At 44.2% G+C, this 22,576-nt stretch overlaps 1 protein-coding gene and 4 non-coding genes across 5 annotated transcripts; all 5 read left to right on the forward strand.

Moving 5' to 3' along the window:
* Positions 1–6,940: 6,940 nt before the first annotated feature.
* Positions 6,941–18,115, forward strand: EIF4A2 (eukaryotic translation initiation factor 4A2). The gene is made up of 11 exons (XM_075268649.1): positions 6,941–7,055; positions 9,177–9,222; positions 9,299–9,431; positions 9,648–9,787; positions 12,750–12,918; positions 13,021–13,130; positions 13,441–13,584; positions 13,702–13,839; positions 14,036–14,125; positions 14,489–14,568; positions 17,386–18,115. The coding sequence occupies exons 1-11, from the start codon at positions 7,027–7,029 to the stop codon at positions 17,528–17,530; spliced, it is 1,224 nt and encodes a 407-aa protein (XP_075124750.1). The 5' UTR covers positions 6,941–7,026; the 3' UTR covers positions 17,531–18,115.
* Positions 7,592–7,658, forward strand: LOC142198734 (small nucleolar RNA SNORD2). The gene has a single exon (XR_012715392.1). It is a non-coding gene; the product is annotated as a small nucleolar RNA SNORD2 (small nucleolar RNA).
* On the forward strand, positions 9,510–9,577 carry LOC142198733 (small nucleolar RNA SNORD2). The gene has a single exon (XR_012715391.1). It is a non-coding gene; the product is annotated as a small nucleolar RNA SNORD2 (small nucleolar RNA).
* On the forward strand, positions 13,865–13,989 carry LOC142198694 (small nucleolar RNA SNORA63). Its single transcript, XR_012715367.1, has one exon. It is a non-coding gene; the product is annotated as a small nucleolar RNA SNORA63 (small nucleolar RNA).
* LOC142198693 (small nucleolar RNA SNORA63) lies at positions 14,749–14,877 on the forward strand. The gene has a single exon (XR_012715366.1). It is a non-coding gene; the product is annotated as a small nucleolar RNA SNORA63 (small nucleolar RNA).
* Positions 18,116–22,576: the final 4,461 nt, after the last annotated feature.

Genomic DNA, 22,576 nt, shown 5'->3' on the forward strand with positions numbered 1-22,576 from the left:
TCCTCTTGTATCTATTCTTGGCTTTGGCTCAAAAAACTGCAGCAAAATCTGCAACAAAAAAAGCTGCATTTCCGCAACGTGGGGCCTTAGCCTACGGCCGGCAACACCGCGATTTGGACGCAGCGGAAATGCTGCATTAAAAATCGCGGCGTTTTACAGTACTTGCAAAGTGGATGGGATTCATGTGAATCCCATGCCCACTTTGCGGAAAGCTGCGATTTCCAAAAACATTGCGGTTTTGAAAATCGCAGCATGTTAACTACATCTACGGGAAATGCCAGCGGGTTTCCCATAGATATAATTGTAACAGAAAGTCTGTGGAGGAAAACTTCATGAACTTTCTGTTCAAAGCGCTGTGGGAAGAACTGCAATGCTTTCACGCTGCGGTTGTTACTGCAGCGCTTTAGCGCAGCGGTTTCCGGTCCATGGGGCCTTAGCCTAAAACTCCTTGTTGATGTTGTTCTTGGTTGGATTAGACTTTAGGATTCCAGTTCTGCAAAGCAATAGTGCAAACCACTGAACCAGAGGTTGAACTAAGTGATATAACAACCAGGCAATCCCAGCTCCTTATAGTGTGAGCAAACTTTTTTTTTGCATGATATTAGAAAAAAGTTAAAAAAAAAAAAAAAAATTTAAACCAAAGTCAAGAATTGATTGAGCAGAAAGGAGAGGAGTTTCCTATATATTTCCCATTCCTTTTGTATCCATATTTGGCTTTGGCTAAAAAAAAACGCAACAAAATCTGTAACAAAAAAAAAAAAGCGTTTCCGCAATGTGGGGCTTCAGCCTTAGGCTGCTTTCACACGGAGTCATTCTGACACGTAAGCACATTCAGAGTGAGCGGAGTAAACCAGAATCCCATTGAAGTCAATGGGAGGCTTTTTTCACTATTGCTTTCAATGTGATACGCATTGATTGCAATGGGTAGCGCGCGTATGCCGGCACCCATTCAAGTCAATGGGATCTGTTTTTTACGCGCTCATTCTGAACGAGTTTTACGTTCAGAATTAGCAGAGCGTAACTCCGTGTGCAGCCACCCTTTCATTGTTTTCTTCCACAGGATCCCATTTTGCTGGATGTTTTTTCCTGAATCACACCGTACTCGGGTTATTTTTGACACTGTTGCATGGGAAAATCCCACATGGCTGGTACAATTTGAAATACTGGTCCAAGTTTGTCTAACCCCTTATTCACATCTGCGTTTGGTAATCCGTTCAGGAAGTCCGCATGGGGACACATTTGCAAGCGGTGTGCAGTGAAAGCACACGGATACCCATATATAATACTATAATGGCATACCTCCCACTTTTGTGTTCACTCCGCCCACTCGTTAATTTTTTTCATGTGCCCACACACAGTATAATCCTCCTACAGTCACCCGTAAATTTATATGTTTCCCCTCTATCTCTCCCCCAGTTTCATATACACCCTTCATCTGCCCCCAGATTCATGTCCCCCCTCCATCTCTGCCCCCAGATTCATGTCCCCCATCTCTGCCCCCAGATTCATGTCCCCTCTATCTCTGCCCCCAGATTCATGTCCCCTCCATCTCTGCCCCCAGATTTATGTCCCCCCATCTCTGCTCCCAGATTCATGTCCTCTCCATCTCTGCCTCCAGGTTCATGTCCTCTCCATCTCTGCCCCCAGATTCATGTCTCCACATCTCTGCCCCCAGATTTATGTCCCTCCATCTCTGCCCCCAGATTTATGTCTCTCCATCTCTGCCTCCAGATTCATGTCCCCTCCATCTCTGCCCCCAGATTCATGTCTCCACATCTCTGCCCCCAGATTTATGTCCCCCCATCTCTGCCCCAGTTTCATGTCCTCTCCATCTCTGCCCCCAGATTCATGTCCCTTCCATCTCTGCCCCCAGATTCATGCCCCCCCATCTCTGCCGCCAGATTCATGTCCTCTCCATCTCTGCCCCCAGATTCATGTCCCCTCCATCTCTGCCCCCAGATTCATGTCCTCTCCATCTCTGCCCCCAGATTCATGTCCTCTCCATCTCTGCCCCCAGATTCATGTCCTCTCCATCTCTGCCCCCAGATTTATGTCCTCTCCATCTCTGCCCCCAGATTTATGTCCTCTCCATCTCTGCCCCCAGATTTATGTCCTCTCCATCTCTGCCCCCAGATTTATGTCCTCTCCATCTCTGCCCCCAGATTTATGTCCTCTCCATCTCTGCCCCCAGTGTCATGCCGTCCTCTCCATCTCTGCCCCCAGTGTCATGCCGTCCTCTCCATCTCTGCCCCCAGTGTCATGCCATCCTCTCCATCTCTGCCCCCAGTGTCATGCCGTCCTCTCCATCTCTGCCCCCAGTGTCATGCCGTCCTCTCCATCTCTGCCCCCAGTGTCATGCTGTCCTCTCCTTCATCTGCCCCCAGTTTCACGTTCCACCTCCACATTACACTTACCTTCTCCTCCGCTCCCTCGCTGCTCTCTGCGCGCCTCTCTCGCTGACACATATGCGGCTGAAGCGAGGAGCTGTGCGCCTCTCTCGCTGACACATATGCGACCTGTGTCAGCTCCTCACTTCGCTGCTGCCGCCGGCTACTGGCTTGTAGACGCGATGTGTCACATCGCATCTGCAAGCCAGTAGCCGGCGGCAGCGGCGAAGCGAGATGCTGACACAGGTCAGCTCCTCGCTTCAGCCGCATATGTGTCAGCGAGAGAGGCGCGCAGCAGCGAAGCGAGGAGCTGACCTGTGTCAGCTCCTTGCTTCAGCCGCATACTGTATGTGTTCAACTCAGATCGGTGTCCTCTGGACGCAGATCTGAGTTGAAATCGGGACATACCTCCCTCCAAGCGGGACATGTCACCCAAATCGTGAATGTCCCGCGGAAATCGGGACGGTTGGGAGGTATGTAATGGGGTCTGTGTGCTTGCCACCAGATCTCCGCAGGGAACATGCGGACAGGAAAGTAGTTCACAATCTACTTTCCTGTCTGCATGATTCGTGCGGGCAGCACGCGGAAAACACACGGACCCCATTACTGTCTATAAGGATCCATGTGCTTTCACTGAACACCGCTTGCAAATGCGTTCTGTAGTCCGTTCAGGGGGTCCCCATTCGGACTCCCCGAACAGATTACCAAACACAGATGTGAACGAGGGTTAACCATGCCTTATTCCAAGCCTAACAGATTGCTAGATTTTTCCATATCTTATGTGGATCCACCCTGAAACTGATCTCCTGAAAACTTGCTCACTTGATTTTATGCTGCACCCTAAAGTAATGTGTCGAAGATCTAAGGGAAGATTCATTTATGATATAACAGATGTCTCTAAACTATTTAGTGTATGTTGCAGGCCTTCGTCAGATACTTTACTGTTTGCAAAGCATAGGATAAAATATAAAGCAGATCAGCAACAAAATAACCAATGTGCTGACATGTAAATTTTGCTGTAGGTTTTGTGTGTAATCTGCAAATGATGCACACTAATCTTATGTTCACACATTGGATTAAAATGTAATATATATTTCCATGTTAGGCTTGGTTCACATCTGCGTCAGTAATCCGTTCGGGTAGTCTGCATGGGAACCCTCCAAATGGACTACCAAACGCATTGGCAAGCGGTGTGCATTGAAAGCACACGGACCCCATAGACTATAATGGGGTCCGTGTGCTTTCCGCACAAGTCATGCGGACAGGAAAGTAGATCGTGAACGTACGTAAGTTATATTAGTTGTACTGATTGATGGGGGAGGTGTGTTAATGGAGAGGTGAGGTGAATAACTTGTGCCCTGAGTATGTCAACACAGCTAACCAGATAGTTTCCTTCACCAGGCAGAACGAGCAAGGTCAGGAAACTTTAAAGTTCTGTTCACAATTCCATTGTTTTCTTCTGTTTTTCTGCTCATTGTGTTTATAATGTTGACAGCAAGAATAGAGCAGAGCCATTGTTGAAACTGAATTACACTTTCTATGTACGAATATAATAATCATATATGTGATTACAATAGAGCCAAAGGATACGATTATTGTGGAAAGCTGAGCAATTAAAACCTGTTGGACTACCTGCAGCCTGGATACAAGGTGAAGTATGGTTGGATATGGAGTCACATACACTAAACGGCCACTTTATTAGGTACACCTGTCCAACTGCTCGTTAACACTTAATTTCTAATCAGTCAATCACATGGCGGCAACTCAGTGCATTTAGGCATGTAGACATGGTCAAGACAATCTCCTGCAGTTCAAACCGAGCATCAGTATGGGGAAGAAAGGTGATTTGAGTGCCTTTGAACGTGGCATGGTTGTTGGTGCCAGAAGGGCTGGTCTGAGTATTTCAGAAACTGCTGATCTACTGGGATTTTCACGCACAACCATCTCTAGGGTTTACAGAGAATGGTCCGAAAAAGAAAAAACATCCAGTGAGCGGCAGTTCTGTGGGCGGAAATGCGTTGTTGATGTCAGAGGAGAATGGCCAGACTGGTTCGAGCTGATAGAAAGGCAACAGTGACTCAAATAACCACCCATTACAACCAAGGTAGCCAGAAGAGCATCTCTGAACGCACAGTACGTCCAACTTTGAGGCAGATGGGCTACAGCAGCAGAAGACCACACCGGGTACCACTCCTTTCAGCTAAGAACAGGAAACTGAGGCTACAATTTGCACAAGCTCATCGAAATTGGACAATTGAAGATTGGAAAAACGTTGCCTGGTCTGATGAGTCTCGATTTCTGCTGCGACATTCGGATGGTAGGGTCAGAATTTGGCGTCAACAACATGAAAGCATGGATCCATCCTGCCTTGTATCAACGGTTCAGGCTGGTGGTGGTGGTGTCATGGTGTGGGGAATATTTTCTTGGCACTCTTTGGGCCCCTTGGTACCAATTGAGCATCGTTGCAACGCCAAAGCCTACCTGAGTATTGTTGCTGACCATGTCCATCCCTTTATGACCACAATGTACCCAACATCTGATGGCTACTTTCAGCAGGATAATGCGCCATGTCATAAAGCTGGAATCATCTCAGACTGGTTTCTTGAACATGACAATGAGTTCACTGTACTCCAATGGCCTCCACAGTCACCAGATCTCAATCCAATAGAGCATCTTTGGGATGTGGTGGAACGGGAGATTCGCATCATGGATGTGCAGCCGACAAATCTGCGGCAACTGTGTGATGCCATCATGTCAATATGGACCAAAATCTCTGAGGAATGCTTCCAGCACCTTGTTGAATCTATGCCACGAAGAATTGAGGCAGTTCTGAAGGCAAAAGGGGGTCCAACCCGTTACTAGCATGGTGTACCTAATAAAGTGGCCGGTGAGTGTATATTCTGTATGCTATCCTTCACTATATTTTCCTGTATGTTATCAAAGCTGGCATCTGAGTTAGTCTCAAAAATTCTTGGTTGCTGATAAATCTGGTGACTGTGCCGGCCATGGAAGAGTTTCAATCTGGCAGAGACATTTCTTGCTGTTTGTGGGAAAGCATTATTCTTTAGAAAAATACCAGTCTGACACCCGACCATGAGGCAACACATATGGCTGCAGGATGTCCTGAGCATATCACTGTATTGTTAGTGCTGTGTCACCACTAGTGGTGAGTGACTGTCATATACCATGACTCCTCAGATCATCACACAAGCAGTCAGGGCAGTGTGTCACTCCACAACATAGACAGAATTGACACTTCTACGCGTGCGCAGTCGGCTCTGCATCGAGCCTCAGGCAGAGCTAACTACACATGCCCGCAGCCATTTTTTTTTGTGGCCGCTTATGCTCTGTTGAACTACTGGAGCGTACTGCGCATGCGCAGTACACTCACGTAAGTGGCCACAAAAAAATGGCCGCAGGCATGTGCAGTCGGCTCTGCCCGAGGCCCGATGCAGAGCCGACTGCGCATGCGTAGAAGTTTGATGCTGGAACAAGACGCGTAGAGAGGCCGTTCCAGACGAAGATGGAGGCGGCACTGGAGATTTCTCTTGCAGCATTGGGGATGCCCCCAGTGCTGTTTGAATGCTGTGGACCGCCCCCAGTGCTGCAAGAGAGCTCATTTGCATACTAAAGAAAACCGAGCGGCGGCCCGGAGAAGACATCTAAAGGTAGGAGAAGAATAGCCTTTCTTAAGGTTATTCCTATGTGTTTGTGAGAAAAAATAACTTAATGATAGAATCGCTTTAAAGAAGCTGCCCAGGATACTCTCCGATGCTCCGGCGTCATGCAGAGCAGTTCTTTCCTTTGGAGTGTCGGTCCTCACCAGCTGTGACGTCTGAGATCCCTGTCCTTAGGTTGCTGAATCGCCTCTGCGGTCACAGACAGGGGGTACTTCTGCTGTAAGAAACATTGGCGCAGCAGGACCAGACCGCGCTGGTAGTCATTGCAGCAGGTATGGGGTTTTTATTAAGGGGGGATGGTGGGGCAATTTTTTTTTTTCATAAATAAATAGTCCCCCCTGTGTGCCTCCACACAATGAAGGTTGGCTCTCTCATACTATAAACATGACCGTCATCTGAGATGCTGATAGACAAATAACTCCATGTAAGCACTAGCTGAAGGAGTTAAACCCAGCACACCACTGCCAGTCAGTACGGGAACGTCACGGAAAGTTCCGTGCCAGACCTGACACAACTCACATTGTAGCCCCGTAATGCCCGCCTCTCCGATGTGTCGCGTCACTCAAACTACCCGGCCGCAAGGAAGGTGGGGCTTCCCGAGCTAATTCTGCAGGGGCAAGGGAGAGAAACCCCGTGCGTCTCAGAGACCTATAACCTACTCACCATTTGCTGCAATATCTTTCCGCCATAGGAAAAGAGTATTGTGAGAAAAAAAAAGTTCCATTTCCCTTGAAGAAATAAGTAGAAGAGGATGAAATATACTGGGAAATAATTTTTCGTAGCAACTATCGGGAATCCAGAGGAAGAGAGCCTCGGTATGCAGTAAAAATGCGCATGAGAATTTCAATCACAGTCACGGTATTCTTGCGCCGTTCAGAAATGTAGTCCCGGCTATATAAATGGCGGGCGCCCCCCTCTGCTAGTCCTTTTCAGTTGAGCTCTGAAACGTGGTTCGGATCATGTCTGGTGGCTCTGCGGATTATTCAAGGTAATGTGACTGGACAGCTGTTGTGCTCTCACACTGTCGGCCTTTACTGTGGCCATTTGGGCTAGAACTGTTTGTTCGAAGCTGTTTTCTCTGGGCCTCCCCCCGGTGTGCAGGCCCAGCGCAGGGGATTGGTGTCGTGTCTGTACACACTGTGCTGTGTTATCGCAGTGTATTTAGCGCGGAGCTTTGTGTAGGATGCGGTAACGGGGGATGGCCCGCGTTTAGGACACGTCAGGATTTTGGGTTCGGCCTTGGTTACCGCCCGAGCTGAATACCGAAGAGAGAGTTCTGGAGGCCCGGGGGAGGGGACGTGGGCTGCTGCTGACAGCGCCGCAGGGTGGGCGGGAGCGGGGCTTCTCTTGGCACGGCTGGTAGGAAGGAGGGGGCGCTATGCCATGTCTTACATGGGCAGGGGGTGTCGGTAGTAAATGCCGGCTCTTGTTATACACTAGCTGGGCAGTCAATGTGGACGTCATACTGTCTATCCCCTGTAGTAATGCGGCACATGAGGGGGGCAGCAGCCAGGACCTGCCAACAAGTGACATGATGGTAACCATCTTTCGGGACTGACCTGGAATGGAGATAACTTCTTACTGATCACTTGTATAAACTCTTCTATATACAGTGAGGCTAGGATACATCAAAGCCATGTGCTATAGGGATGCCATATGGAGCCAGTCAACTAAGGCTCTCTTCACACACTCTGTCCTCATCTATTGGCTTTAACATGCAGTGACTTGTCACCCATATGGGTTTTTGCTGAAAAATATTTGTACAGTGCCACCTATCTGAATAAAAAAGCGGTTACCTGGGAAAATCTGAGGGCCCTATAGACTTTAATGGGCCCTCCCCCCACCCCCCGCACATGTTTCATGCAGAAGCCACATGGACCCAATTATATAGCCTATGGGGGTCCGTGGGTTTCCCCGGGTAACTGCTCTTTACACCTCTTTACCCATAATGCAGATGTGAATGGGGCATTAGAAGTTTATTATTTATTGATATAGCACCATTAATTCCATGGTGCTTTACATTTGTAACAATGTAACTTTGAGTAGTTGTCTCCTGTTTTCACATGATAGTTACCTATTTGTGCTAGGGATGCTGGCTGACTATAGTAAATCCAGCCCATGTGGCTAAAGTAAACTACCTGTGAAAATGGGAGGTGAGGTGGAGCGGTCTGCTTGCTAGTTCTTACATCGTGACCTGAGGTACCAACCTGGATATAACATGCAAATCTGCTTGGGGAAAAAAAAAATCATTGGAGGAGGTAATTAAACTCCCTTGTCAACCCTATTAAAAATAACCCTGGTTATTGCCACTAAACAGAAGCCAAAAACTCTTCAGGACTCTGTTGGTGTAACAGAAGTCTGTCCATAATGGTGGCATGTTAGGGTGTTTAGTAGTATCAAAAATTTACATTTGTGATCACAAACTGATGAAGCAATGCAGAGTATTTTTATGGCTATTCAAATCTGCACTGCAGATGGGTCAGATTTATTGGTTTATCTAAACAGTGTTGCAGATGGACGCTTGGCCCAGTGTAGTTATATGGGAGAGACTGAGGGTGACTTGAGACTGGAATATTTGCAGCTGTCTGTAGGCAAATCAGGCGTCTGCTCCTGTTGCACGTGCAGGTTAATTTGCATAGCCATAAAAACCCCTCTGCATTGCTTTTTGTCCCTGGAACAGTAAGTTTCTGCTCTATTAAAAAGACCCTACATAACAATTATTGGTTTGGGAAGCATTTGAGACTTAATACTCCTCTAAATGGTCACTGATCCATGCAGCAATCTGGAGGAGGGAGAAGCAGGATTTTTTGAATGTCTGAAGAGGTTAAAAAAAAAAAAAAATGAAATCCTAAAGGGGTTCTCTAGGGAGGCTGACATCCTCTGAGGACTTTGTCCAGGGGTTCTAGGCTGGTTAGATTGTCCGTCACCTGATCCCTGAATTGAGTCTCTAAAATTGCTTGGGAACTTGCCTAATGGCTTGTTAGTGTGGGCATCTCATGGCACATGGCTTTGTGTAGCTCTAGCTCTTCTGTAAATGGCTGTAAGCTAAGGAAAGTGTTGATAGCTGTCAGTATCAAGGTTTAATCTTTCATGTTTTCTCCTTTCTTAGAGACCATGGCGGCCCTGAAGGCATGGACCCCGATGGTGTCATTGAGGTTGGTATAAGGCATATGATTGACTTTACCTGCGTTAATTGATGAAAGATAAATAACTCTTGCTATCTTTCTGCAGAGCAACTGGAATGAAATTGTTGACAATTTTGATGACATGAACCTTAAAGAATCTCTTCTGAGAGGAATCTACGCTTATGGTTTTGAAAAACCTTCTGCTATTCAGCAAAGAGCCATCATTCCCTGCATTAAAGGTTGGTATGGGTCAGTGAGACTTGTATATATGTATATAGTATATCAGGTGTTCCCAAATTCCCTGTATGATCCTAGACAAGTGAAATGATGGTAACCATCTTTCGGGACTGACCTGAAATGGAGAGAACTTTCTTACTGATCACTTGTTAAAATTGTCTTAGGTTACACAACCAGGTAATATTTGGGAACATTAAATGTCTCCCTACTCTTTTTAGGGTATGATGTGATTGCTCAAGCTCAGTCAGGTACTGGCAAGACAGCCACATTTGCCATTTCCATCCTGCAGCAGCTGGAGATTGAGCTCAAGGAGACCCAAGCTCTAGTATTGGCTCCCACAAGAGAACTGGCTCAACAGGTATTGACAGGGTAGCTTGTGACTGTGTGCTGCACAAGTTTCAGATTCCACAACTGTGAGTGCACATGGCTTTACTGGCCTTATTGTCATAGATGCCTCACCACGTAATCCAATGGCTTGAGTTTTTAATTAGACTAGTATAATACAGCTTGTTAATATCTGCAGATTATGCTCTAAGACTTGCTATGCAGTTGTGTAATATGGAAACTGCAGTATACGAAATGTTAAGATGGACTTTTCATCTCATGGTGCTTTGCATGCCACTTGTGAAAAACTTGTTCTAGTGTTGCACTTAATGTTCAGAGGCTTATAGCTTCAGCTCTCCCGGTTAAGTTATGGGTGTACAGGTAACTTCACAGCTATAGGACACACGTATAAGTACCTGTGCACACTTATTTGACACTAGTCTGCTTGCATTGGTAATGACTTATGCTGAAGAGTTCCCCTTAATGACTAATGTTTATATAGCACCAACATATTCCACATTGCTTTGAAAACTGTAGGGTTCAAGTACAGACACATTACAGATTAAAAATTCAATTCACACAATAGGGGTGAGGGCCCTGCTTTAGGTAGAGGGGGGTGGCACGAGGTAAAAAGCATGCTTGTACAGTGGGCCAGCCTCTTTTGTGAAAGTTTACAGTATATTACGTATACAGCTTTATACAGTATAAAGCTGTATATAACCAGCCTGTAGATCTGGACATGCAGGGTTAGTCCAATAAGGGCACCATGGCCTGTGGTATAATGGGGGGGGGGGGGCAGGGTTCATGAACAGAGGGTGTTTTAGGGAGCATAACTGTATAAGCAGTGTAGAAGAATTGCCGTACTCTTGAGTACTTGATACAGCTGCTATAAAAGGCATGTGAGCACTGTGGCTAATGCTGGCATTGGGGAAACTGATGCTGAGGATCTTGACAGGCATATCCCTGCCACTTAAAAACTGATGCCTAATACAATGGATAGGGACACAGTTTTAAAAAAGCTGGTTAATGTCTCTTGTATGACCATTTAGGTTTTGGTTGAATCGCCTCGTTCAACAATCCAATATATTGGATAAACAGTTTGCGTATCCAGAATCTGAATTGTGGCCTTTTATACCTCAGGGATTGACCTGTTTAATCTGAAATCTGGATGTTCTCTGGCACTAACTGCATTTTTTGACATACCACTTAAAGCCCCACTCCAGCCAAATGTATACTATATCCCTGTAGTACAGGACATACTACTATAAAGTGACCAATGCACTCTCCACCTCTGAAGCCAGATGTTACTAGGACTATAGCCTGATAAAACTGGCTTTGTACATCTTCCTGGCACAATGTTTCTGCAACATTTGCTTACTCTAGGTTCACACCTGTTCTTGGGGTTCAATTGTGGACTCAAAAACCCAATCCACCTAAAAAGTGGTTACTCGTGGACCCCATAAACTACGAGGGTCTGCCAGGTTTTTGCCCTAAACATATAGAAAAGTTCTGCTTACAGCACATCTACACTTTTCCAGCAGATGTGAATCCAGCCATATTTGCCCAGTTTTAGAATATATGTAGTTCTTTGGTGTATTGTGTAAATGTAGCTGCTCTTGACCACTCTAACAGCATCTAATCTCTGCAGGAAGTTATTGCAGCTGTAAAAAAACCAAAAACATGCTGACTGAGCTGAAGACTTGAAGTACTTTTAAGGGAGGTTGTTGAAAACCTTATTTTGATAACCTAAATGGTCCTTTGTGTAGGTCCTATATATCTGACACACAGACTAGCACTGCTGCTCAGGCTGCACTGAAGCTGCAGTACCTTGACAGAACTACTGACAGGTGTGGAGCAGTCTGCTTCAATGCCATACAGTGTGCAGACTCAGCAGCTGATCATGGGCATGTCAGGCCAACACCAATTTAACAATGATCCTTAAGGCCTCTCCTTAAGTAGGTAATCATATCATGGACAATACATTTATACAAGGGTCACACTAATGTTTGGGCATACATGGGAACTGAAAAAAAGAAATCTGTGGACTCCATAGACTAATGATCTGCTGGGTTTCTGTTTGGTTTTATACTGAAGCTGTTCTTGCAGGACTTTTCACCAGTGGAGACTGCAGTGCAGGTGTGAATCCAGCCTTAGTCACTCTATAATAAATTTTAAAGATGCACATGCTAATATGATCCTGCCTCCTTATTGAGTGTTGTGAATGTACAAGTGCAGCTAAGAGAAGTGTTTCAGTAGATCATCAGCTGCCTGGGCTACAAGTAATACATGCAGTGAGAAGTTCAAGGTGTTCTGTTAGGGATCCTTCACATCCCCTGGGTTATACTGCAGACAATCTACAGGCCTTCAACCCATGTCATGTGAAAGCCAGGATCTGGCCCCTGTCCCTTTGCCTTGTTTCCCATGTTTACAGGTAGTTTCAGTATTATGAGAACTGGTGTTGGTGCAGCTGGCTAAACCAATACAGGTAACTAGCAGTGAACACGGGTGGAGGCAGGGCAATTTCCTAGGTGCTGGTTCTGATCATGTGATCCAGGATCGCACGCAAACCACAAACCCAAAGTTATCTTCAATCTATAGTCTGAAGGTAAAATCTAGCTGGGACCCCCTTAAGATGAAGACTGGAGCTGGATTGGTGTTCATTATTGTGAATACTGTAGTTGAAGTAACTTGAGTGTAGATGCCTTTTGAGTGGATTGAGTTGGAAGGTGTCCGTGCTCTAATATTTCAGTTTAGCCACTAGATTAGTGGTAGGTCCCATAGATTATATACTGCACACTTATGCCACAATCTTGTTACCAATGTTGCTTTCTCATTTGTTAGCACTGCACTAACTATAAACTTGTTTTGTTGAAATGCTATAAAATGGAAATCTACACTGACTACTTGTAGAGCAGTGTCACATCTAACTGCTAACACTATGCTACTATATCTGTAGATGTGCTTCCATAAGCTTACCAATTTCTTTTTACTCTTAGATTCAAAAGGTAATTTTGGCCCTGGGTGACTACATGGGTGCAACATGCCATGCTTGTATTGGAGGCACAAATGTTCGCAATGAAATGCAGAAACTTCAGGCAGAAGCACCTCATATCGTTGTAGGAACGCCTGGTCGCGTGTTTGATATGTTGAATAGACGCTATCTGTGTAAGTCTTCCAAACTCTTAATACTTTCATTGCGTTGTTCTGGTTTTTAAACAGCTGTGTGACATTCTTCATAGAGCTAACTATTTTGTCCTGATCTTTCAGCCCCAAAATGGATAAAAATGTTTGTGTTGGATGAAGCTGATGAAATGTTGAGCCGTGGTTTTAAGGATCAAATCTATGAGATCTTTCAAAAACTGAGCACAAACATTCAGGTAACTACGTTTCTCATTCTATAGAGTTCAGCTTTCCAGACTAGTCACAGCTGTTATGCGCTTTCAATAGCCATTGTACCTGGTGTTGCAGCTGTAGGAAGCGAACACTTGGCACACTACTAAAAGTACATGGCAAAGCCTGGTAAATAACAGGGGTGCCATAGTACCTTCAAACTGATTTCTAAGGGTTAAGCTCCACAATTTAATCTGGAGAGGCAGAATTATATCACCCCCTCTGACAGTCCTATGACAGAGCTATACCTACATAATGCAGCTATGGTCTTTTGTTAAAACTATCTACACATTTTAGGTTGTCCTTCTTTCGGCCACCATGCCCACTGATGTGTTGGAAGTGACCAAAAAGTTCATGAGGGATCCAATTCGCATTCTTGTTAAAAAGGAAGAATTGACTCTGGAGGGTATTAAGCAATTCTACATTAATGTTGAAAGAGAGGTAAGATTAATGCAGTTTTTACTGGTATAAATTTGGTAGTCTTTAAAGGGTTTTTTTTAAAAAAAAAAAAACATACTTTTTTTTTTTTTTCTCCCCCCCTTCCCCCTCTGTCTTTAGGAGTGGAAACTGGATACCCTATGTGATCTGTATGAGACATTGACTATAACACAAGCTGTTATTTTTTTGAATACCAGGAGAAAAGTTGACTGGCTTACTGAAAAAATGCATGCAAGAGACTTTACAGTATCTGCTTTGGTAAGTAGTTAAAAAAATAAATAACAAGCAGGATAAGTTACAACATGGCAGTGTTAGTGCTCTGTTGTCGTTCCCCCTGCTAAAACTAAAGTGTTTCCTACTATCCCTGACTGTACTCTGTGGCAGGCAGGGACGCTTGGTCTCATACAACTGTAACATGGTGGTTCGCTTATAACTAACTCAATCTCCTTCACAGCATGGTGACATGGACCAGAAGGAACGAGATGTCATTATGAGAGAGTTCAGGTCTGGATCAAGCCGTGTATTGATAACTACGGATTTGTTAGTAAGTATTGACACTTGTACCCAAAGACCTCTTATTTTTGCGAGGGTTACTTGTACCTAGCAGTCAAGTTCTTTGGAATAGCAAGAGCCACATTCCACAGTGGACTACACTGTTGTAGTTCACCACTATACTGTGGCTGACAAACTATATTTCAGAATGTTTAATGCATTAGGGACTGCACTGTGACCCCACGAATGACAAGCTTGTCGCATGTTTGCATGGAGTAAGCTACACACTTAACCATGCAAAGTCTGAGACTAAGATGGCAGTTCCCATGACTGATGTGGGTATCTATGCAGTCACTTATCCTGAACCCTTTAGTTACAAACTCTGTTCTGCTTGTAACACTACTTTATTTTCTAGGCACGTGGCATAGATGTGCAGCAAGTTTCCTTGGTTATAAACTATGACCTACCAACCAACCGTGAAAACTACATTCACAGGTCTGTATAAGATGCAGCTAGAGCACAGCTTAAGTTCTACTATGTTTGCATGCAGTAACTGAGCTTGTTGCTTATTACATTCATAATTCTTATAGCTATGAAATAATTACAGCAAAGTATGTGCCAAAGCATTAAATGCCTTCTCTGGGTATGATGTTAACCCTTAGGGAAGCATTCATTATGCAGGATAAGTTACAGTATAGCTGCTAAGTGCTGTTCTGTCGTTCCCCCTGCAAATAATAAACTGCTTCCTACTATCCCTGTCTGTTTTGACCTTCACGGCAGACAGGGACGCTTGGTCTCAAACAATTTTACTTTACAAATGACATTTCACTAAATCCTCAGGCAAACTTCTTATGAAGCTTTTATGTTCAAATAGTTGAGGAGCAGACTACAGTTGCTCCAGGACACTGCTGAGAACGGCCTGTGGAAGTGATGTGTTTTCTCGAACAGAGAAATTGCACATCCGGTCGTGATGTGAGGGCGGCCAGTGAAGCATGGACTAATGCATGTAAAGGTAATGCACTTCAATGTCTATTCTGTTGTATATGGCAACAGTTGGAAATGATAAAGTTATTGGTATTAATGCCTTGGCCTTTGCTGTTAATGCCTTCTCGGGACAAAACCAGTCGACTTGCAGTGAAAATCATTATGCATCTCAAGCAGCTGTTCACCACCTTCAAATGCGCCCTTGGGGTTAAGTTTAGGAGTTTCTTGCTAGGTTAGCTGGTGCTCGGTTATGGGGTTACAGCAAAGCTTAAAAGTTGTGACCTATAGAGCTCCAAGCATCGCCATAATGGGTGTTCACTAGAACACTAATTTTTAGGAACAGTCAGGTGACTTTCTAATTGAGGGGGATGTAGCAAAGGGAGACGCCTAGCTCTGTGTGGGTTTAGCAGGATTTGAGTATAAACAGAGTAAATCCTTATAGGGTTCCTAGAGCACAGTCCTGATACTGCCCATAGTGGCAGCTTTCTCTATTACTGTTATACTTAGAAGACTGTCAATAATCTTCCGGATTTATACTCTGCTTGTGCCCAGGAACTGTGCTACACTATTATCAGATCCTCTGCTGTATCCTGAATGTGGATAAAGTAAACCAGTTAGGTGACTTCTGCAAAAAACGCTTAATAGTGTCCACCCCCCCCCCCCCCCCCCCCCCACCACCACCACCAAAACTGCAGTCAGTACAGCAAACTTTATTCCCTGGCAGCAAACTACAAAGCCTCCTATTGAATGGTTGCGGTTGTAATGCTTGTAAGATGCAAATCAGTCCTGAGGTTCTCTCATGATGGTTGGCTTTTTGTTTGGCTGCTAACATTCCCATAACTGGTATTATAGGTCTTTAGCAAGCCTAGGAAACTCTTATTTGACTCCAGTCTTCAATTGATGACCTAGCTTGACACTTAGGCTCCCTACCAGTCAGCACTACTTAAGCACAGCACTGTATATTTTTAGTGGCTGTGCTTGGTACTGCAGCTTAACCCACTCACTGGAATGGGATGAAGTTGCAAACAGGCCATGTGGTGAATGGCATAATGGCCTTTGAATCAAAAGCTGCATTTCAGAGAGGTTGCAAATTAAGTGGAGGAAACCCCTTTAAGGCTTCACCAGCAACATGTATCACATGCAACATTCACTCTGCCGTTCACATGCTTGCTAAATAAAGCTGTTACATGGGGAAACGGCATTCCCTGCTTGCTTATATGCAGATTCCCATCAACACTTCTACAGTCAGAGTACAGTCTGCTTCTTTAATGTTCAGGATGAAACTTCCGGTTACTCTGACTGCTTTTACTTAGAGCACAGGGCTGGTCACATGACTTGGCAGGGGAGGTAGAAGAATGAGGCTACTGACTCCTGTGCTCTGAAAACTTAATGGGGTGATAGTTCCTGCAAGCTTATTGATACTTTTCAATGCAGAGAATACATTTGAAAGCTTTAAAGTATAACCCATTTGAGCTAAATGTGACACCAGTAGGGCAGGCCTAAAATGTATTGGTTGCTTAGATGGTTCACTTAAAATACAGCATTACATTTGTTTTTGAGACTTTACGGTCAACCTATTCTCAGAAATGATCAGTGTGTGTGTGTGTGGGGGGGCTGACACCCTGACCTTGCATTGTTCATCTGTATATGGCTGCCGCTGAATGTTGTGTACAAGGTACAATAGTTAGCGCTTTACTGTAGTGCCCGTGCCTCAGTACTACAGCCCTGCTGTATTTCAGCAAATGAAGATCTGCAGTGCTGTGTCATGGTGACTAAACAGCAGATGGTGCCAGTGCTTCTGCATAGTTTCTGATGCCCGGAGGTAGCTGAAACAGCTGATCAGTAACAGTCCAGGGTTATCAGTATGAAAATTGTCTATAGAGCTTGTATGTTATGTCAAAGTACTTGCATGTACCTGTGAAGGAAAATCTGGAGCGCCACTTAACAATTGTGACCCTCGTGATGATAATCAGACAGCTGGGTGATAACCTCTGATGGGGCATAAGTTATCCCAGAACAGTGACCACAGTCACAGTCCACTGACTGGAGTGTGTTGCAATCATATTGACTAAGGGGGTGGCATCACTAGCCAGTTATTTCAGACTTTGTCAGTTTCTCTTTCTTCTCGCAGTCTTATGTGAAACATATCCCACTATAAAACACGGACAGCGCCCCTCGTGGTTCTCGGTGTCCCCTTTGTCATAGTGCCAAGTAAATCTAGTCCTTTCCCTCAGCTATGTGTACTGCTGAGCCTGTGTAATGCGCTCGGGCTGGCTTCTTGTGACACTTGATCATTAACTTTTTTTTATTTTCTTTCTTTCTTTCTAGGATTGGTCGTGGAGGTCGGTTTGGCAGAAAAGGTGTGGCCATAAACTTTGTTACAGAGGAAGATAAGAGAATTCTTCGGGATATTGAGACTTTCTATAATACTACAGTGGAGGAGATGCCAATGAATGTGGCTGATCTTATTTGATCCCTGGGATGAGATTTTTTTGAATGCCGTACTCGCTGTTGCTGAATTGGCGAATCACTACGCGCATTGTGCTTTTCTTTGGAAAAATATATTGAATCTTGTCTCAATGCTCATGACGGATCAGAAATACAGATTTTTTTGATAAGCAAAGCGACATTAGTCGCCTTCTCTGGAAGGAAAGCTGTGGGCTTTATCTTCTTTCCAGAGTTTAGACTGTTGGGGTGGGTTGTAAAGCAATGGGGTCTTTACATTTTTGTGTTCAACACTTATTTAGCAGTTTTAGAGAAGTGGTTGTGTTTGATGTTCTCTATCATTTAATAATTTACTTATGGACTAAAAAATATAAGTGCTGTATAAAATCAGCCAATTATGTTAAATTAGCATATACACCTTTATTGTACATTACAGATGTAGAGTTTACTAAATTAAAAAGCCTATAAATTTTGTTTTAAATGTATTTATTCAATAAAGTGCATTTGTGCTAGACCCTAAACCCCAACAATCTATATTGTGTTTAGCTTCATTGTAAAGTTGCCACATTGCACATGAATATAAATGTTTAATAAATAGTATATTTACTCTGTATTTGTCTTGTCTTAAGTTTGGTATATAAATAAAACGCTGGGTTGTGAGAATATATAATCTGATGGGAATTGTATTCCTAGTCTGTATGAAACAAGTTTCATCACCTTAACTTTGGGGTTTTCCAGGCAAAATATTTTTCATAAAAGGCCTGTTATAATGATTAATAGATAATAAGTTCTCCAAATACCTTTAGCAGTGATTTCTGGGGTTCTGTGAGCTCCTGGTATCTTCTGCATTTGTTTACATGATCAACTTTGTTTCACCATCATGATGCATTGTGCTTTACTCAGAGATGATGCACCAAATGCCTTCTCCCACACTTGCCCTCCCCCAATATTTTCCTAGCTAGCCTGCCCACTACACCCTCAGCACCCATCAGTGGTACTATACTAGTACTTGATAACCTTTTTCCTTTGGCTGTAATATTGTAATTACCTCTGTATATCTACATGACAGGCATGAAAAGCTACAGGATAATCAATTCATGCATGTTTATGGTATTTGGTAAAATATACACAAACAGTATATGTACCACAGTGGATCCCTGCACATTAGAACATGGATTGCATATTCGCAGTCCATATTATACAGTGTTACATCATTCTCTGGAATTGCCAGCCAGCACAAACTTTTGACTAGTAGCAGCAGGCATTTCCCATTTACCAAGCTCCATTACTGCGTCCCAGGTTTGGACCTGGGACATAATTCGCAGCCAACACCACTTCGTGACCTGTGCCAGCCACCCTCTATTGTGGACGGCTGGCACATGCAATGAAGAGGCTGCCTTCCTGGAATCCAGATAGCCACAGGAGGAACGGGTAAGAATAATGGGGTGTGGACTGTGTTCCAGTGATGTCCCAGAGTATAGTTATCCCTCAGACAGGCACCATGGGATGTCAAAAAATGTAACACTACATTACAGTAAAACTAAAATAGCTGTTATTTAGAAAGCTGGAGGTGGCTTATAGTTAAGATTAACTGTTCCCAGACACACCTTGCAAGGCCCCATGCATTAAAGTTGAAATTAATAGTTGTATAACTTCACTTAGTTTATGCCCAGCGCCGCACCTCCCATGAGGCAACCTGAAGCGAGCGCTTCAGGCGGCGCTATGTCAGGGCCCCAGGGAGGATGGCAATTTTGCTTTCCTAAGCCAGTCCAGGACAAGCTGTCCTGGACTGGCTTAGCACCGAGCGGTGGTTTGGGGAGGCCACTGGAGCAGCGCTGCTCCAGCAGCCTCCCCTCACGCTCAGGCAGAGAGCAGGTCTTCTCCGTGCCTGCTCTCTGCCTGCGAAAGGTGCTAAGCCCTGCCCCCTTTGCTCCACCCCCTCCTCCCAGGGGGGGGGGGGCGGCGGCTTTCTGTAGTTCGCCTCGGGCGGCGAAAGGAGTAGGTTCACCCCTGTTTATGCCACTATGTATACTTATATTCCCAGTCCTAGGGATAGGGGATTACTGAGACCTGATTGCCAGGTTCAACCATTAATGGGTGTATGGGGAATTTAAAGTTCCCCCTTAAGGCCTCCTTGTGAATAGTACTTGGCATCTATGCATAGGTTCTCTATTCCAAGGACTTCAGTTCCCCATCTTCCTGATCACTACAGGACCCAGTAATCTGACAATTATCCCCTGATCCTGTGGCTAGGATCCTGTGGTACAACCCTTTAACTTGTGCCAGATGGTTATCACTGGTTAAAACAAACATCAGGTGGGCCAGATGGCATTCCAGTGGAAGTTTATGTCCGCTATAAGGACCTTCTCCTACAGGGCTGCCTATGTGGGCCACAGTCTCCTGGTGTCCTTTTCTGATGCCATCATCATCTGGATTATGGCGCTTATCAGCCCACATCACTACTGAACTTAGTTTAGAAACTCCTTACAAAGATGTTGGCCAACAGGCTTAATTCTGTTATTCTAGACCTAATCTACCCTGACCAGATAGGTTTCATGCCAGGGAAATCCACATCAGGCAACCTTTAGGAGGGTTGAGGTAACACAAATTGGTGCCTCCTCCTCCCCTCATGACTGGACGATATCCTCCCTAGACACAAGCAAGGCGTTTCACTGTCAAATAGCCTTTTCTGTTGCAGGTATTGCGTATATTTGGTTGAAGGACTCATAACCTGGATTTCACTATTATATAGTTCCCCTATAGTGTCCATTAATGGTTTATTGTCCCCTTATTTTGCTCTGGGCAGTGGTACAAGGCAGGGTTGCCCATAGTCTCCACTGCTGTTTACTTTGGCGGTGGAACCCCTTTCAGTGCTCCTCAGAAGCGATCCTGTTTATAAAGGTATAGTCATAGGCTCTCATGATGAGAGGACTGCACTTTATGCTGCCGATTTACTTTTCTGAGTGATCCATCCCACTCCCTGCCCTTAATTAAAGTATTTGGAGATTACTCTGGTTTGTGAACCAATTGGGCCAAGTCTTCCTACATGCACATTGGTCAGAGGTCTGATGCTGAAGTTGATGACACCATAGGTGGGCTGAGCGTCGTCTCGATACTTAAGCATTTGGGTATCTTTCTCCTTAAAGGACCATAAGCATTTTTTTTTTCTTTAGAACAAAATATTTTTCCTCTGCTTCCTCACTTAAGGGCTAAATTTCATATATGGTCCACTTTGCACTTATCAGTGGCAGGCCATATTAATCTGGTAAAGAGGGTAGTATTGCTTAAATTCCTCTATGCTGTAAGCCATTCCACTGTGCCAGTACGAGAGCAGCAGGGTGTCTGGAGTACCTACAACTTTTCTTTGAAATTGATTTGTTGTGTTCTTCTGTATCATCTTGTTTCATCATTCATGTCTTGCCTACTGATATCTACATTATGTTGTATTGCTCAGACTCCAGGCTCTGCTGGATGGTTTGTGGCCCATGGGCTACATGTGAGCCCACTATGGACAGAGGGGGGTGGTAATGTGGCATATTTCTGCTTATTCTTTTGGGTATGCGGCTGTTTTATCTTGTTTATAGCTCATGGTTGAGCCATGACAATATAAGATACAAATATATATCCAGGTTTCAGCTGCAGTAGAATTAATGCAGTTTGCATTTGCTGCTTTTCCTTCATATGTGAAGTAGATCTTGCCAGGAAATGACCAACCGCTTGGAGTTTGCACAGGGAATAACGACTTTGTTTGCATTGAAAATATGCAGTTTGGCTGAGGGTTAATATACAAGAACAACAGAAGAAATGGTGCTTGGCAAAAGCTCTAGAGACAACTGCATTGCAGAAGGAGATACAAATATGACAAACATTTTATGCAAAAATGAAAATTCTACACCACTCATCCCTTAAAATACTGGATAAATTTCCTGTGAAAACTGATTTATTCTTGAGTTAGTTACACAGGTCTTAAAATGGGTATCCTAGGATGTGTAGATTGACCGCCTATCTTTAGAATATAAATAAAAGAATGCAGCACTCAGATGACATAGTACATTCATAGTGATTGCCATTTCTCTGATCCAACACATTTCTGAGGACTGAAATATTGTTATCAAAACATTGTGACATCAAAGCTGACTGAGGCGCCATTTTTCCTGTGATCGCAGGCACACTCGGTAAGCTTCAGGGCTTGTGTCATGTTTTTATGACAGCCGGAAGCCTTGAGAAGGCTCCCCAGCCTGTCATTCTGTTTGTTCTATTGCAGGCTACTCTATGTAGCCTGCAATAGAAGGCCTGGTATTTTTCAGTGCATTGCAATGAATTAGACTTGTAAGGCATTGCATAAGTGATCAGACCCCCTGGGGTTCAACACCCCAAGGGGGTCTAACAATTGCAAAGACATAAATAAAGAAAGTGAAATTAAAAATATTAATGGACACCCGACAGGTTTCATTATAGTCAATGGGGTTCATCTGGATATTTTAGTGGACTGCCTATCCGTTCTGTTACTCCAATGGTCCAGAACAACAGATAACCTATGTAAACTTAGAAAGTCACTCACATTTCTGTTACGCTAAGATGATCCAAAGCAGACAATACAGACATCGTATGTGGGTATTAGGATTGTTACAGTATATATTTTATATTTTTTTGAATTGGCCAAAATCTGATGTGAAGAAACACTTCCAGGTTTTTCACGATTCTTTTTGTATTATTAAAAAGAAAAAAAAAAAAAAAAAAAAAAAGCAATAACTGAACAGAATCTGGCTTGAAGGTATCTGGAGTGGGTTTAAAGTCAACTCATTTTCATGATTTTGAAAAGGTTTAAAAATGTTTTTACTGCAACTTTTTTTTCTTTCTTCTTTTTTAAACACAAAATAAGGGCCCGTTCACACTCGCACAGAGGGGGCAGATTATGGCACGGAATCCATGTCATATTCCACCCCCTCACAATGGTGATCTATGGAGACCGCTAGCGGGAAAAAAAAAAAAAAAAGAAGCGAGCTGTCCTTTCTTCAGGTGGATTCCGCAGCCCATTCATTTGAGCTTACTCCGGAGGGAGAAGCCATGACAC

This window comes from Leptodactylus fuscus, chromosome 3, assembly GCF_031893055.1.
Source record: "Leptodactylus fuscus isolate aLepFus1 chromosome 3, aLepFus1.hap2, whole genome shotgun sequence".
Classification (NCBI taxonomy): domain Eukaryota; kingdom Metazoa; phylum Chordata; class Amphibia; order Anura; family Leptodactylidae; genus Leptodactylus; species Leptodactylus fuscus.